At 38.6% G+C, this 14,280-nt stretch overlaps 2 protein-coding genes and 1 long non-coding RNA gene across 7 annotated transcripts in view; 1 reads left to right on the forward strand and 2 right to left on the reverse strand.

Annotated features, from left to right (window-relative positions):
* The window catches only part of pcnx1 (pecanex homolog 1), a 46,146-nt gene extending 39,175 nt beyond the window's left edge, over positions 1 to 6,971 (reverse strand). For 3 of the 5 annotated variants that reach the window (XM_023352492.1, XM_023352489.1, XM_023352488.1), the window contains exons 1-2: positions 6,501 to 6,970; positions 1,515 to 1,729 (exon numbers count right to left, since the gene is read on the reverse strand). In XM_023352492.1, coding sequence (XP_023208260.1) covers positions 1,515 to 1,729; positions 6,501 to 6,653 — 368 coding nt within the window. In that variant the 5' untranslated portion in view covers positions 6,654 to 6,970. Of the gene's footprint in view, positions 1 to 1,514; positions 1,730 to 6,500 lie in introns of all 5 variants that reach the window. The other 2 variants (XM_023352490.1, XM_023352491.1) reach the window with 2 other exon arrangements.
* On the forward strand, positions 1,705 to 4,574 carry LOC111612190. Its single transcript, XR_002754461.1, has 3 exons — positions 1,705 to 1,792; positions 4,078 to 4,163; positions 4,242 to 4,574. It is a non-coding gene; the product is annotated as an uncharacterized LOC111612190 (long non-coding RNA).
* A 977-nt stretch (positions 6,972 to 7,948) lies between the features above and the next one.
* med6 (mediator complex subunit 6) lies at positions 7,949 to 13,521 on the reverse strand. Its single transcript, XM_023352175.1, has 8 exons — positions 13,218 to 13,521; positions 12,241 to 12,400; positions 11,053 to 11,144; positions 10,843 to 10,925; positions 10,630 to 10,738; positions 9,338 to 9,453; positions 9,210 to 9,237; positions 7,949 to 9,107 (listed from the first exon to the last, which is right to left on the reverse strand). Exons 1-8 carry the CDS (start codon positions 13,237 to 13,239, stop codon positions 8,977 to 8,979), a joined length of 741 nt encoding a protein of 246 aa, XP_023207943.1. The 5' UTR covers positions 13,240 to 13,521; the 3' UTR covers positions 7,949 to 8,976.
* Positions 13,522 to 14,280: the final 759 nt, after the last annotated feature.

Raw genomic sequence — 14,280 nt, forward strand, 5'->3', positions numbered from 1 at the left:
AACACTGTGTGGATTTATCAATATTTTGCACAACACCCCCCCCCCCCAAAAAAAACCCACTTTGGTGCCATCACAGCTTCACATTTTGCAGCGTGAAAAAATTAACTTTAATGTACTTCGTGCAACAGACAAAGACAAAACAGAACCTAATAAGACAGAGATACAGTATTCAATTACGCATAAACTGCGGCATATTCTGCAAGGGAACGTAAGAGAAAAAAAAATCATCCATGCCCCCTAGAGGGCTCCGTAGAAATGTGTGGAGTGTAAATGTATCTACCTGTGCGAAAAATTTGTAGAATAATATTTTGCTACACCTTTAATGTACGCCTCTACCAGCTTTGCTCATCTACTGACTGAAATTCTTCCCTATTCTTTAAGAAAAAAAAAGTTAGATAGGGCATCAATGTTTATGTCTTGTCACCAATTTTCATTTCTACTTTAGTCTAGGCTTTGAGTAGGCCATTTTAACACATAAACATGCTGTGATCTGCACAGTGGCTCCTACGTTTTAGTCATTGCCTAGATGCCTCAGGTCTAGGCTATTGTTTTATTTCCATACTCTCCTGTACTTAGCTGCATTCCCACAGCATGATGCTGCTGCCACCACATGGTGTTAATATCCCATCGACACGCCTGTTCCTTGCTAATCATGATGCTGTTTCTTAAGCCGGTTGGTTGCTCTGTATTGTATTTAGGGGCATCAGTACAAAATGGGGCTACTAAAAATATAGTATGTAACGTAATTCAGACGGTTATTCAGTTGGTCAATAGGATAAAAGTTGTTATGAAGTTACTGTCCCTTTAATAACTCCTCAGACACACACTTGTAGTATTTGTTAAAGTTTCATAAGTTTTGTATTGAATAAATTAATTTGGAAATGTGTTGTTATTTTCTTTTTTTCTTTTTTTGCCTAACTGTTATCATGTTATTTTCATTTTGGTCTTTAAAGTACAAAAATTTCCACACAACGTTATGTTTTTGGTGGATGATGCAATTTTTAAAATATCAAATGATTCATATTTTGATTGATTCAGTTACAGTTACTTGAATAACATTATACGGCCTACTTTTTTATTCTTACTTCCTACCTTTTTTTACTTTTACTTAAATAAAAACATGCTGCTGATCTTAAATAAGTACAACTTTTTGGCTACTCCACCCACCTCTGTTACACGTGAACGCATCCTAATCTGACAGCGCGGTTTCATATTTTTCTTCCTATTTATCCATTTTTCTGTGTTCTTATTGATCTTTCCGTTTGTATGGAACTCCCTAGGATTTACATAAAAATCCTGACATATAAAACTGCGGCTAACGCCTGACTCAGCGCTTCTGCTCCAGTCGTCTCACTGTCTAGTAGTGACTAATAGTAGATACAAATAGTAGACTGATGACCTCAGCCATCCCCCGCTCCACGTGACCCTCTGCTATAGTCGATAAGGAAGTATGACCGCCTCGCGCGCCACACTCTTACTCATCCGGTTTCTCGTATCGGGACCGGTCAGCTCACCCCGGGCCGTTGCTGTCCTCTCGACGGGTGACGCTGCCGTCGTTAGCGCCCTGCGTTCCCCCTCTGCGGCTCTGGTTCTCCTTGGCCTGGTGCTCCACGACCTCGCCCTCGTCCAGGGCATGGTGGAGGCGGTAGTTTACGATCTTTAGCAGCAGGAATATGGCGGCAATCACGCCGCAGTAGATTCCGACTATAACCATCGTTGGCGGCAGGGCCTAAAGGCGGGAGAAGGGAGAAGAAGTTCAGCCGTGTAAGGTGCGCTGCTGGCAGAGATCACGGTAAAGTAATTCAAAGTGGTTTACAGGAAGAAAATGCTTCACGTTTTAGCATAAAACGTGAGAAATAATCCCACAAAAAAAAGAAGAAAGAAATTATAAAATGTAAGTGAATAAAAAGTTAATATATGACAATAATAAGGGTGGACGATATGGACTTAAAGTTATATCGCAATATATTGCGGTACTATTGTGATAACGATAGAAGTGACGATAAGAACTAATTATTACTTCTTTTTTAGGTAACTGTGACTGTGACGCAGCAATTAAAGTCCCACAAACACAAATTCAGTTCAAATTTAAAGGTACTTTATTGATCCCAAAGGGAAATTAAATGTTGTTTTAACTCATATTAATTCAGGTTCTCTAAAGAGTTATTGTAGATGGTGATGGCTGGAAAAGATCTTGGCAGGAAAGATTTCTTGTAGCGGTCTGTGTTACAGCGAATCTGAAGAAGCCTCGGACTGAAGACACTGTTTTCCCGAGTCAGTCTCGTGAAAAGTCATGTTGGTACAATACTGCTCTAGAAAAACGTTCACATTTGTAATAAGCTTCTTTAAGACACCAGTCACATAAAGGAGTGTGATTTGTATCACTAAACTGCACATGCTAACTGTATTTAATCATATTTTAAAAATGTATTATATTTATCGTGATTAACTTAATTGTGCTCTAATTGAACAAACAGTGGAAAAAATGGTAAAATCTACCATCTAGACAATATGGACAGTTTTTTTTAAAACATCAGTATTTGGAATTTATCGTGACAATAAAACAAAATTCTTATCATCCATGATAAGAAATTTATCACAATAAGTGATAAATTTATCACTTATCGTGACAAATTTAAACTGAATCGTGATTAAGTTTATCGTGATTAACTTAATCGTGATTAAGTTTATCACTTAATCACGATAAGTGATAAACAATTTGATAAATGCCAACCACTTGATAATAATGATGAAGCCATATTTGGCCATAATTGGCAGGCAGAGCTGAGAAGCATAAAAGCTAACTGCTGCTTGTTTAATAGAAACATCTGCAAATCTGTAGGTATGCCTTAATTTCAAACCAAAAGGCAACAATTACCATTTCAGCTGCTAGAATATTACAAAATATATTATAATTGGATGTTCAAAAAGTTAGAATATTATAGAAAAGTTCATTTATTTTTGTTTTCATCACCAAGTCAAATACATTGTATAGATTAATTAGAGGAAGACTGGTGTTTTAACACTTTTATTTATGTTAATTATGACCTTTTTCCACTTACAGCTAATGAAAACACCACATTTAAAATTAGAATATCACATCTGAACAATTTTAAAAAAGGCTTTTTTAAAAGTAAAACTGTGGACTTAATTAAAAATATGTTTAACGCCATAACAATAAGCATGTTGGATATTTATGTCTCCCCAGTTATAATTATTGGACCGATATCTACCTTATTTTCCGGACTGTAGAGCGCACCATATTATAAGCCTCACCTACAAATAGAAAAAACAACAACAACTGGAAACGTATATATATATAAGCCGCTGGTATCTCCGCTGCTCTCGGTTTTCCATAAGGATGAAGCCGAGGGCTGCGTCCTTAATCCATCTCCAACTCTGAACCATGGTTTCCACTTCCTGCTAAAGAGCCCCCTGGTGGTTGAAGAAAAATCCACAGAAAAGCCGCACCGGGCTATAAGCGTGGGAAAAAGGTAGCGGCTTATAGTCCGAAAAATACGGACAAATTTAAAAGTACTTTATTGATCCCAAAGGGAATCAATAAAGATTCCCTTTATTGATTCTTATCAATAAAGAATTGACAAGAAATGTTAGTCTTTTTTTAACATAGAAAAAGACTAACATTGGCCAATGCCGATTTATTGTGTATGCCTAAAATCATTAGAACAGCTGAACAGACTTCTCCCTAGTCGAGGTTTAAATTATCTATGAAACAAAAGCAGAAACCAATTAACACTTTTTAATTTTTTGTTTATTTATTTCAGCTCCAGACTCCAGATAGCCAGAGCTACGAGTAAACAGCAGTAAGCTGTTTACTCGTAGCTCACATACTTTAGTACAGGTAGTGCTGTGAATATGGAGCTAAATTGGGGCCATGTAGTCTGTTCGGAATTTTAAAAAAAAGAAAAAACAAAAAGATTTGAAACTGAAGAAAATGAAACTGAAAATAAGGATTTGAAACTGTATTGTAACTGAAAGAACAAAAATTTTCAAAACAAATTTTGAGATTCAAGGATTTTTTTATTCTTCAGTTACAAATGTTTTGCCCTCTTGTAGCGTTGGGTGCGGGGCCTCAGGTGTGGAGTCATGACCGACAGCTCACCGTAACAGCTGGACTACATATCAACAACTGTTTCAGTCAGGTACCATGGGAACCGGAAATGTCTTTAAAACATCATTGTATGTGATTGACTTTGAATAAAAGTCCCTTTTTTTTGCAGCGCAGAAAGTGACCCACATTCCCTAAAAGTTGCCTGACCGCCAGCTGCCGTCTCTGGCTCTTCGAGACCCTCTTCCTGCATTCATTTTCAAGTCAACACAAACAACAGCAGGACTATATAAAACACAGCGCTGACCAACACATTTCCACTCCAGGAATAGAACTGAAACTGCAAACCAGCCTTAGGGGTCAGTAAATCACTCTCTGACCTCTCTGACCTCTGGGTGGAGATACAGATTAGTATTTTTTTTTTTAAATAATCAATGATCCACATGACCTCTTAGTTTTTGTTACACATCTGCATTAGAAAATCTTTATTTGTGTCTGAGTTTGAGATCTTAAAGCGACACTTCAGTCACATTAAACCCAGTTTGGATCTCCTGAGTGATCTCCTTTTATTGCTGCAGAATAACCTCATGATGAGTGCATTTACTCACCTAGGTAAAAACAAAATAAAACAAACAAAAAATAACAAGATATATCCTCCAGATATTGCGTCTGTTGAACCAAGTGATTTGGATCAAAATTCACGATGACTCATTTAGATTTTACTCGCAGAGTTCAGCAGATTTATATTCAATATCTTCTGGTATTTCAAAGACATTATGATCTCGTGCACTCTGACAAGGCTGCCAGGAAATTTGGAAGAAAAACAAGTCCACAGCATCACAGATCCTCTGCCAGACTTAACAGTCTGTGTTTTAGATCAAGTCTACCTGGAGTGCTATTTTCTGACATAGACATCCATGAAAGATATCCGATTTGGTGTCCGGCCCATCAAAGTCTCATTATAACAGCATTATAGATCCTCCACCGTACACTGGAAAGGAGGTGTTTTATTGTGTTTTGTCTTTATTTTCATACCAAAACCCCATTCCCAGTCTCCCACAATATAAGAACACGGTTTCAGTTAAAGTCTATGCACAGCTAACGCCACGTGTTTACGTTTGTGCTGGTGGGATGCTTTTTTTTTCTTTTCTTGACATTGGTCCCAAAACAATTGGATGGAAGCTTCATAGCGTCTAATAGTTGGGTGATACTTGCATGCGAAACGGATCTTATCAAAGCTCGGAAAACGCCAGAAAACCAGCGACTGTCCTCTTTGGCTCGCCGTCAGAGAGGTTTTGACTGACAGTCCCGTCCACTAGGTCATGTCTGCACGCGCGGAGATAACAATCGTCACCCCACGACAACTTAGCAACTTTGTCTCCATATTCAGCGACAAAAATAAATAAATAAAAAAAAAAAAATCCAGTATCCCCATAATTGAAATCGACAATTGAGACTTTTTAAAGACTGGTAATCTAACACAATTGAGGAAATTGGTGCCGATTTATCGGCCGGCCGATATTTATCCTGTAACCCTAGTTGTTATGGAAACATGCCGCGAACTTTGGAGATACTCCTGTAAACAAAAAGTCTGAAATTAAAAAATAAAACTAAAAGAACAAAAACAAACTAAAAAGCACTTTAAAAAAAAGCATTTTAAAAAAAGTGCTTCAGTTACATTATATTTAACTGATTTAAATTGTGCCACAAGGGACTTTGAATAACTAATCCCTAAAATAGGATTTTTTAAAATAACCCCACAGATTAAATGTGGGGTTATAACTAAAGGCTAAATATTCCCCCCCCCCCCCAAAAAAAATTCCCCCGTGTAATAATGTTACTGCAATAACAACTGCATTTGTTTATAAAGGCTTTATTATTGTGGCCACCAGCTGCCCTCCTGCAGTTAACAGCTGGCTGCTTCTGAAACTGATCAGAAACCAAACCACTACAAAGGAAAACAAACAAGGTGCGGGGAATAAATTCAATGATTACAGCCGGTAATTGATTGATCAACTGTTTTTTTTTTTGTTTTGTTTTGTTTTGTTTTTTAAATCGTCTTTCAACACTGAATTTCAACAACAGAGCTTCTCCTGACCCAATCTAGGTTTTTTTTTTTGGACGGCGCATTTTGCGGGATCGCTCGCGGCATTCCCAGGCACTAAGTGATAATAAACTGGTCGGGTTATTTTTTTTTTACAGCAACAATTAGAGTACAGTGTATGTTTGTGCCGCGACGTAAAACTGGTATAAAGGTTACATTGTCTTTGCTCCAGATAACAGACCGTGGGGATCCTTTAACGGCTAACCTAACGGACACTTTAGCTCGGTAACTTGCGCTCTAAAACGGTACCAGAAAAAAAAAGACAAAACAACAACAACCTAAAACTGAGACTGAAATTAAAGTATGGAGTCATAGAAAAGCACTCACCATGTACAGCGTGAAGGGGAAACATAGCAGAAACAGCCAGATGTAGAGATGCAAAGCGTTGACGAACGTGTTCTGATCGGGGTCGTAGTACCATCCGCCTGTGACTGAAGCCCAGACCCCCTGCCTCAGGATCTGGAGAGTCTGCGACCCCATGTTGTTCGATCCCCTCCCTCCGAATAATCCGGGCGGAACCGACCTACGGAACAACCGGGCTGACACGCTGGCTACTCGTCGCTCAACATGACAAACGGCGCTCTGTTTTCAGCCAGTGGCCTGAAAAATCCCCTCTGCAGCCATCTTCTCTGACGCTAGCCCGGTCCGGCCAGCTGGGGCACTGTTTCGGTCCTCCACGCCCTGCAGGGAAAGGCTCTTCTTCGTGCGCCTCCGTGCGCAGGCGCAGTGGAAGCACATTTGGGAGCGCTATCAAGAGAGAAATAGGAGAGGAAGACGTTCGTCGAACCGAACCTGGGACGACACGTCAGCGCGTCCGCCATGTTGTAAGTGGCAAATTCATTTTAAAAATCCAATAGAAGTCTACTTGGGAACGGTGTTTTTAGAATAAAAGATAATTGTGTTTTATATTGATTAATCATATATAACGCAAATTAATACATGATAATTTTATAAGTAGAAAAATTCAAAGAAGTCCGCTGTTCAAAATAAGCTCGAGCGATCCGTATGAAACACGGTGCGCGTAAAATCCACGTCAGCATCTCCTAATTCACCCCTGGAAATATACAAAAATATGTTAGTAAATTCAAATTTAGTTTCCAAGATTTAAAACATTCATTTCGGATTTTTTTTACTAAGTTTTATTTAAGGGTAGATGTAAAATAGCGTCACCATATATTACATCTCCGTGTTCAAATTTCTATTAATTTAGTAGTAGCTTAACATATAGCAATAATGAAATTACAGTTAACTATATATTAACTAATATGTAGACAATATTATTCATTATAATATATTACTGTACTATAAATTATTGTATGATAATGGATTTCTTTATTATATATAATAAATGTCTATTAATACATTTATTACTATAGAAATATAAGAAATGTATTATTATTTAGACCTGCTTATTAAAAAATACAGTGATAAAGTGTCCAGTCTTTGTCCGTTGTATTTTCATCATTAAGCCTCTAGAGCTCGTGACCTACAAACCTTAAAACAGTGCCACTCACAATATGGACGCCGTTGACGCTCGTGTGACTTCTGTTCTTCTACATCTATGAGCGTTACAGGAAAAATAATGGGAAGATGGAAAATAATCAAAAAAACATGTAAATTTCTTACGATATTTATTTGTCCAATATCTAAGTTTCTAGTAATAATGCTCCATTTTTATGTCTAGCAATGTTTTAAAACAACGTATTTAAATCTTAATTGCTATTGCTGAAGGCAGACAGCAGAAAGGCTCAATGGAACGATAGAGACACCTAGCGTTGATTTTTTTTTTTTTTTAATTAAAACTTTTTTGATGGGTGCTAAAATTATCCTAACACAACATATTTTCGTTGAAAGGTTTATTTTTCTCGTCACACAAAAATATAAAAAAAATGTTCTCCAGAGGAGCGGGCCGGAGTAAAACAATTAATCAAAATCGAAGATTGGATGGAAGGATGTTGTCCAATTATCTGGATTTATTCTGCATTTTCACTGTGATTTAAAAGCATATTGAACCCTTCTGATTCTGGCACGGCTGTAAAACATCGATGTGGTTACAAACCAACCCAATTTTGAACATTTCATCAGCAAACTTAACAGGGTTCTACTAAGCACATCAAGAAAACCATTTATCCTCAAACCCCTTTATGCTTTACCCATAAGCAACTTTTAGTCTGAAAAAGAGTAGCATGCAGTTGACAAGGTAGCAGTAAAGTGTTTTGGTGTGTTTAAGGTAATAGGAAACTACAACTCGTCAAAAGTTATCAAATGAAGAAACAAATATATACATCAACTCAATAATTTGATCACAAAATAAAGTAAGTGTGGTGGATATTTTTTTTAGAAACAGCTGGAAGTCAGCACCTTGGTTTTTGCTTCACTGTCAACGTAATGACATCTCTTGAAAAGCAGGCTTTGAAACCGTCCTTTGAAATCAATACAACAACAACAAAAAAGTGTGCCGACATTAAAAAGTCAGCTGGCACTAATGCTGACCTTTGCAAACAAAAACAAACAAAACAAAACAAAAAAATCCACATTAGAGATCCTACTGACGTAACCCGGGTCGGCCATGTTTTCAGTCCAGCTGCCCTGAAACGCACTCAGCTCTAAGCTCCTCCTCTAAGTCTACAAAAAAGAGATGGGACGTCCTTTTGTGTCAGTTCAGTTAAAAAAAAAAAAAAATTCTTTACTTTAGACAAGGTTGCATTTTTGGAGGGGTGAGGGGGGCGAAGCACAACGACTCCCAGAGGGCAGCTGTTCTCCCAGCTAAGGAAGTGGAATACAATGTTGCTCCGTTTCCCCGCTACTGCAGCCTCGCCCTCTTCTCAGGCGGAGGTTTGCTCGGCGGAGCCGGCGCCGACGACTTGGTGGCCGGCTCCCGCTCCTCTTGTTTCACAGCTTCTGCGGGAGGTTCAGGCTCCTTCTTTACCTCGACTGAAACATAGGTTGTGGTTGATTAATTGGGATTAATATGAAGAATTCATCTAAATGTACACATTTTCAGATTCAAAATTTTATGTCGATATAATATGATACCTGGAATTGGTTTGTCGCCAGGCTTGGGCTGAAATCAGAGACAGAAAACACATCGGCAATCATTTGCGAGATGTTTGGTTTCAATAAAAACTCTAGTATGAATAATCATGTAGACATACTAGAGGTACCTGGTAAAAAGTTGGTGGGAACTTTGATCTGAGGTCCAGAAGTAGTGTGTCAACGCGATGCCTCTGAAACAGAGAACTGGGCTCCTCTTTCTTCTTGGATTTAGGCTTTGTTTTCTCTGCAACAAGCGACAAAGTTAGTTATGAAACCTTTGAGAAAGACGGCAAACCTAGAAAGCAATGTGGGAAATGATTTTGGATTTGCATTGTTGAATAGTTCTGACACATACAGGGCTTTGCAAAAAGGTATTCATACCCATTCAAATTTTCTGAATTTATGCTATCTTACTAAAAACAGCCCAGTCAAAGTCTGGAATTAGGCTTGAAAGTGGATATTTACAGACACTCTCCATCCAATTTGACATAGATGGAGCAAACCTTTGAAGAGTAACACGCCCACATTTCAGTCTCGACATGTACGAAATTGGCAGAGACAAACCAAAACGCCTGGAGATATATTTACTAAAAAAGGTCACTTTATGAAGTGTTGACTCAGGCAGGCTGAAAGCTTCCTCAAGTCGTCAAATCCCAATAAGATCCACTGAAGTTGGTGGTTGTAACATGGCAAAATGTAAAGGAAAAATGAAAATAAAAGAGTGGTATCTTGGAATGCACTGATCCACTTTTTTCACTTCCACTATCTGAAATTTAGTATCAGTCGATACCAATTCAATACATTGACTTAAAACTTATTTTTGTTTGTTTGTTTTATTTATTTATTTTTTACACAGATATAAAAGTACTGAATTGCAATTTTATTTCATAAAATACAGTACATCACATTTAAATCCACCAATAGCTCCACTAAGCCTGGTCAAACATGTAAAAACATCACAACTTTAATTTATTCAGTCAGTGCGACTAGGAGTAGAACAGTCCATGTAAAATAAATAAATAAACGGAAACTGACAAAAACAATAGGCTCACTACCTTCATCAAAAATGTAATAAATAAACCGAAACAAACTTTCTTTCAAATAGTTCAGAAAGTACAATTAGGAATTCTAAATATGATGTAAATTAAATAATAAAGCATGATGTCGCTCATAAGCACAAAGCATAGAATTAGGCTGAATAGATCCGGCCTTACAGATCGGGCACGTTGTCATCCATACCTGATATTGAGGTTTTTTTTCCCCCCCAATATTGGGACCGATACGGATATTGATACAGATATTAATCTTGGATCGGTGCATCTCTAGTGCCATGACTACTTTCACAAAGGGCTGTATGTTTCAGTAATTATCAACCAACCACAGGTTGGGAACATAAATTAAGTTAAAAAAAAGATCCAACCTCTCTCCTCCTGATCCTTGAAGTGCCACCAGTATCCTTTGGAGGGGTGATAGCGGCAGTACGACATGGCCTCGTCGAAAGCCGACTGGATTCCATGGACTGCAGAAAGCTAAACCAGCACAAAATAAATACAAAGAGGACAAAAGCTTAAAAATAAATCCAGCATCTTAACACACCAAAAGACTAAGAGCAGCTATAATTAACCAGACTTACCACTCTGGAGCTGATAACCGTCCCCAGGTCTGGAGCCTGATACACCACTCCCGCTATGATGTAGTAGTCAGCCAAAGGAATCACTAGAAAATGTTAGACGGAGATTTTTTACATGTGGCAGGAAGGAAAAATCTTATTACCAATGTTTCAAATATAAAGTTCATGCACTGGCTACAACGCAGCAGCGGTGTGGTGTGTTGCTCCGCTCACCTTGTGTTGGAGACTGCCGCTGCTGCTTACGGATGATGTAGAGGATTGGTTCCTGAGCGTGAAGAAGAATGTACTCCACTCCCACCATCTGACTGGAAATAAAAACAACATGGAGGGAAAACAGTTTTCAGTATCATCCTCACTTTGAGGACAAACTTCATGTTTTGTTTGTTTTTTGTTTTTACATGTGGCTATAGCCGGTATTCAGAAATAAAATCAGATGATCGATAAGCCGCACAGTGATTAGGGATGCGCAAATTACAAGGTTTGGGTTAGGGTAGAACTACCAAGGTTGTAGAGGTTACAGTTTTAAAGCTGTTAAACATTTTCCTTCATAATGTAAAGAAGGGAGCGGGAGATCGACAGGCGGATTGGCGCAGCGTCTGCTGTCAAGCGGGCGCTGTACCGGTCTGTCGTGGTGAAGAGAGAGCTGAGCCAAAAAGCGAAGCTCTCGATTTACCGGTCGATCTACGTTCCCACCCTCATCTATGGTCATGAGCTTTGGGTCATGACCGAAAGAACGAGATCGCGGATACAAGCGGCCGAAATGGGTTTTCTCCGTAGGGTGGCTGGGCTCTCCCTTAGAGATAGGGTGAGAAGCTCAGTCATCCGGGAGGGACTCAGAGCAGAGCCGCTGCTCCTTCACATCGAGAGGAGCCAGTTGAGGTGGCTCGGGCATCTGGTCAGGATGCCTCCTGGACGCCTCCCTGGTGAGGTGTTCCGGGCACGTCCCACCGGGAGGAGGCCCCGGGGAAGACCCAGGACACGCTGGAGGGACGATGTCTCTCGGCTGGCCTGGGAACGCCTCGGGATTCCCCCGGAGGAGCTAGAAGAAGTGGCTGGGGAGAGGGAAGTCTGGGCCTCCCTTCTGAAGCTGCTACCCCCGCGACCCGACCTCGGATAAGCGGAAGAAGATGGATGGATGGATGGATGGATGTAAAACTTAAAAAGTAAAAAAAAAAAAAAGAGAGAGAGAGAAAGTAGCAGAGCTAATATGGGAGGAAGCTAAACACTTTGAGTTAATAAGCAGGACCCAGGAAACCTTAGAGATTTGGAGTTTCTGTATTACAGCCAGTTCCAATTCTGTGCGTCAATTTCAGTTTACGGTTATACTTTTGGCACATCTAAGAAGAAGAAAAAAATCAACACACAAAAAAAAAGCGTAGTCATAAAATATCATAAACTTACTTGAGGTGCTCCAAAGTGAGCCGCTGCATCTTCACAATCTCGTTGTTGCAGGTTCGGTCATAGAACGGGTTGCTCCTCTCGGAGAAGTAGTCCAGAACATTCCCGGGATTGAGAATCGGCACCCAGCCGCTGTCCACCCACGATATGCCCAGGAGGTTGTCTGCAAAGTTACCATGGAAACAGGCTTCATTGGCAAGTCATCAACGGGCAGTATTGTTACATTTCACACTTCTCCAGTTTTTAAAATCTTGAAAATGTTTTAACAGACAGTTTTGTTATAGTCATGTTCCATAAATTGTACACTAACACAATACTGAAACTGGCTTCTAATTGGTGGTAAAAAAAAAAAACAAAAAAAAAAACTTTTTTTTTTTAGCACTTTACACCTGTCAATCAGGACGGAAGCTCTAAAACACACATTGTGATATTTAATATCTTTATCCTGTTTGCAAAAATATATGTATAGCTGTGCTCTTTTGTTCTATTTCAACTTTCCCCTCATCACACCATAGTTTTAAAACAGTTAAAAAATACTGACATGCAAACGTATTGTGTGCAAGCAAAACGTAATATGAATTTTCTATTTATCTACAATCCAACACCATCTAAAAACCTGGGATTTGTTTATAGATACGACTGGCAATAAACACCTCATTTTAATTCCCTGCCATTTGACACACGAATATAACAGAAATAATAAGCTAAAGAAGCTGAATACTTAAGAGCAACAAAAAAACAATTAATACACTGTAAAAGAAATGAAGTCTGGAACCATATAATATAAGAACACCGGAGCTATCAAAGCTAGCTGGCATGCTAACGTTACCTTACAGCGTTACTAAAAGCCTTTAAAACACACCAACTCTAAATTTAAGCTTTATTCCATTCGTTTCACATTAGACTCTGTTAATTACAATGTTTAAATCTTAAATAAACCAGCTAACGCGTTCCACATAGCAACACAGAAATTAGCCTACCTCGGAAATCAACCGACGCCATGACAGTAAACAAATAGTCTCTTAAAAATTGCGTCTTTGCTGTCCGTCGTGTCGCAGCTTAATGACGCAACCCATTGGAAATCGTTACTGCTCAATACTCATTTAAAATATCTGTTTTTCTTCCATAATATCACTCGAGTCTAAGCTTTTACGAGCTACTTTGTTGTATTTTTCAGTAGTATGCCTTTGCAGCAAACGTTTGTTTATGTTTCACGTTTGTACATTATAGTACCATTAAGATACGATAAGCTTTTTCAAGTTATGTTAACATTTTTTTCTGATTATTTTTTCCTCCTATTTCACATTTCCTCTTTTATGACACCACGGTTTGAACGTCGCAAAATTGTTATACACTGGTCACATCAGTTACGCTTAACTATAAAAACAGTTAAAAAACACTGACAGGTAAACGTGCAAACATGAATTTTCTATTTAGAAAGACATTCATCTTAAGCTGCGAAGGAAATATTTCATGCATTGTTTTGTCAGTTTTTTAAAAAGTCATTTCTGTTTTGATGTCTTACATCAACCTGCCAGGAACTGAGATGTAAAGTAGCCTCTATAACTGATGTTTACAATGAAGCTGGACTTTAGTTCAAAAAACTTAAAGTTTCAAAGAAGATTTTTTGCTCAATTGGGAACAAGATGAGCCAAAAGACAATTTGTCACAAGCAGCTATTAAAGACTTCGTCAGAATATAATTTCATATGCCACCCCTGTCCATCACCCTCCCCTTCTTGCACTGAATTTGGGTCATGATTCAAATATTCCACTGAGAAATGGAGTACTTATTCAAGAAGCTGATTCAGCACCACTTCTCACTGATTCCTATGTAACCATAGATGAATTAATGTGTATTAGCGGTTAATACTCCTCCATACTTCACTGTGTTTGTTCAGAAATAGCTCTTCAGTAAAGTATTAAAGTATATTTATATGTGTAGGTCATGTATTATTGATAAACTGCCAAACGTTAAACTTTGTGGCGTAAAGGTGTTAGCATGGTCTACAGCTGTTATGACCAGTCACTTCATTATGTGTAG

Source organism: Xiphophorus maculatus, chromosome 19 (genome assembly GCF_002775205.1).
Source record: "Xiphophorus maculatus strain JP 163 A chromosome 19, X_maculatus-5.0-male, whole genome shotgun sequence".
In the NCBI taxonomy this organism is placed as follows: Eukaryota; Metazoa; Chordata; class Actinopteri; order Cyprinodontiformes; family Poeciliidae; genus Xiphophorus; species Xiphophorus maculatus.